Below are 2,140 nucleotides of genomic sequence, written 5' to 3'. Positions count from 1 at the left end.
TATATTGAAGTTCTGATAAATAAAATGTATAAAACTACAAACTTAAGATATTACACTTAAAGTCCTTTGAACAAAAACATCCATTAGTGTTGCCAACAGGGACGTTGTAGAGCGTCCTCTGGTGGACAGACGATGCAACACCAACGCTCATAACAGAATAAATTATTGAAAAAATGCCTAATATCGGCCCGCCGAGATATCGGTCAGGCTCTACCACACAGGCAACAGACATATGACATCCACTCACACGTACATAGCACAAAAATACAAAGGAAGATATCAATGGTGTGCCCCCAGTACAGTTAGATCGTAGGATGTGTCACAACGTCTTTAGTTTATTCATTTGAAGATAATTTTTTCTATTTATTAGTTATTTTGATGTGGGATTTGTTTAACACATCTAATTATTAATCTTTTATTTAATTTTTGTTTTTTAAGATAAAATACAATTTCAGGACACATCTGTTGTTTGGCACAGTTTGTATGAATTAAAAATAAAAAGAATACTTTTCATTCATTTGTGCAGCTCATTTTGTTAAAAAAAATCCTGAAAAAAACGAATCGTGAATTGTAGAGAATTGTAAGTTGAGTGTATTGCTACATCCTCCGTCCTAGAGACATAAGACATACAGTAGGCCTATGTCCAGTATACAGTATATGTACTCTATGTACTAGGGATTGACCAAAACTGTTTTTTTCAAGGCTGGCGACGATGCCGTTACCGATTATTAGTAGTAGGTGAAACTGCATTTAATGTAAAAATGAAAATCTTTAAGTCAAAATAAAGATTTTGGATTGTTACAAACTCTACCACAACCCTTTGTTTAAATGCTTTTAATAATTGTTTAATAAATGAGAAACGTTCAACTTGATACCCAGTAACAGATAGTCAGCGAGTGTGTGTGGTGGGGGACGACACACACATTACATCAGACTCAGTGGTGAGAGAAGCCGAATCAGAGGGACAGACACGGAGCTGGAGCGGAGCCAAAGTAGACCACTTTTCAATTTATCAACAACAATTTATCAGTTATCTGGCAAATAAAGCGCTGATACTGATTATTTTTGATCTGCAAACTGCCAAAAAACGCCCCTCTCTAGTATGTACAATACATGCTGCATAAAAGACATACACAAAAAGCAGCAGGCTGATAAAGATGTGGGTTGGTACCTTGATTTTGGGTCTGGCTCCCTGCAGAACCACCAGTATACTGGGTCCCAGTAGTAAGCTCCCGGTGAGCTGCAGCGTCTGGCTCCAGCGCTCCAGCAGACCGATGTAGCGACTCCGAGATCGGATGTGGTCTAACGACAGCACTGCCGTCCACTCCTCCTCTCTGTCTGTCTCTTTCACCTCCTCCTCACCCCCTCTGCACTTCTCCGTCACCTCCACACACTGCTAGTGTTGAACACAGACCAAAAGATTATCTGAGGAGCATTTATAAGCATCAAGTACAAATGATCACGCAATTCTGTGATCCATCTTCTTAACCAACTTCATTCCAACTAATTACCACTAGTTTTAAACTTATTTATGGAATTCATGTTCAATACACCCCATTCATATTATATTACTCTTCATTTTTGATTTATAAAACCCAGAAATCATTCATTATTTTTGACTAATAGGTAAGATAGGAGGAACGTATGTTGATGGATAATCGCAGCCTGTTTTGCGCATGGAACCATCCGTGTTAATTTTGTTGAATAAAACCCATATTTATTTACATAGAAACTTTGAAAACTTGCCCAAATTTGCCCGAGGACAACATGAAGGTTAATGTAAAAATTAGCATTTAGCGGGTTGAGGATAGGCCTCATGATACGATATCATCACTATACTTATGTCACAATACAATATTATTGCAATTTAAAATATTCTCTGATTTACTGCAATTTATTCCCTTTTATCCAACTTCAAATTTTTCCCAATTTCCAATTATGTTTCCAAAATGAAACTTTGTTAATATCTGTTTTATCTAAAAAATGAAATTTCTTGTTAATTTCCCTTTTAATTGTATGCTGTGGAAAAGTGAATTGTAAAGCAGACAAACTGCGCAATGCATATATAATAATAGATTGATACTTGGCGTCTGTGTGAATACAGTATTGCCACAGAAAATATCATGATACTATGCTGTAT

General features: G+C 36.5%; 1 protein-coding gene across 2 annotated transcripts in view; it reads right to left on the bottom strand.

Annotated features, from left to right (window-relative positions):
- The window catches only part of rwdd3 (RWD domain containing 3), a 44,465-nt gene that overhangs the window by 3,463 nt on the left and 38,862 nt on the right, over positions 1-2,140 (bottom strand). The window contains exon 5 of one of the 2 annotated variants that reach the window (XM_032518490.1): positions 1,172-1,393. In XM_032518490.1, coding sequence (XP_032374381.1) covers positions 1,172-1,393 — 222 coding nt within the window. Of the gene's footprint in view, positions 1-1,171; positions 1,397-2,140 lie in introns of both variants that reach the window. The other variant, XM_032518489.1, reaches the window with a different exon arrangement.

This window comes from Etheostoma spectabile, chromosome 6 (genome assembly GCF_008692095.1).
Source record: "Etheostoma spectabile isolate EspeVRDwgs_2016 chromosome 6, UIUC_Espe_1.0, whole genome shotgun sequence".
Classification (NCBI taxonomy): Eukaryota; Metazoa; Chordata; class Actinopteri; order Perciformes; family Percidae; genus Etheostoma; species Etheostoma spectabile.
This window is presented reverse-complemented; position numbering and strand designations above follow the sequence as displayed.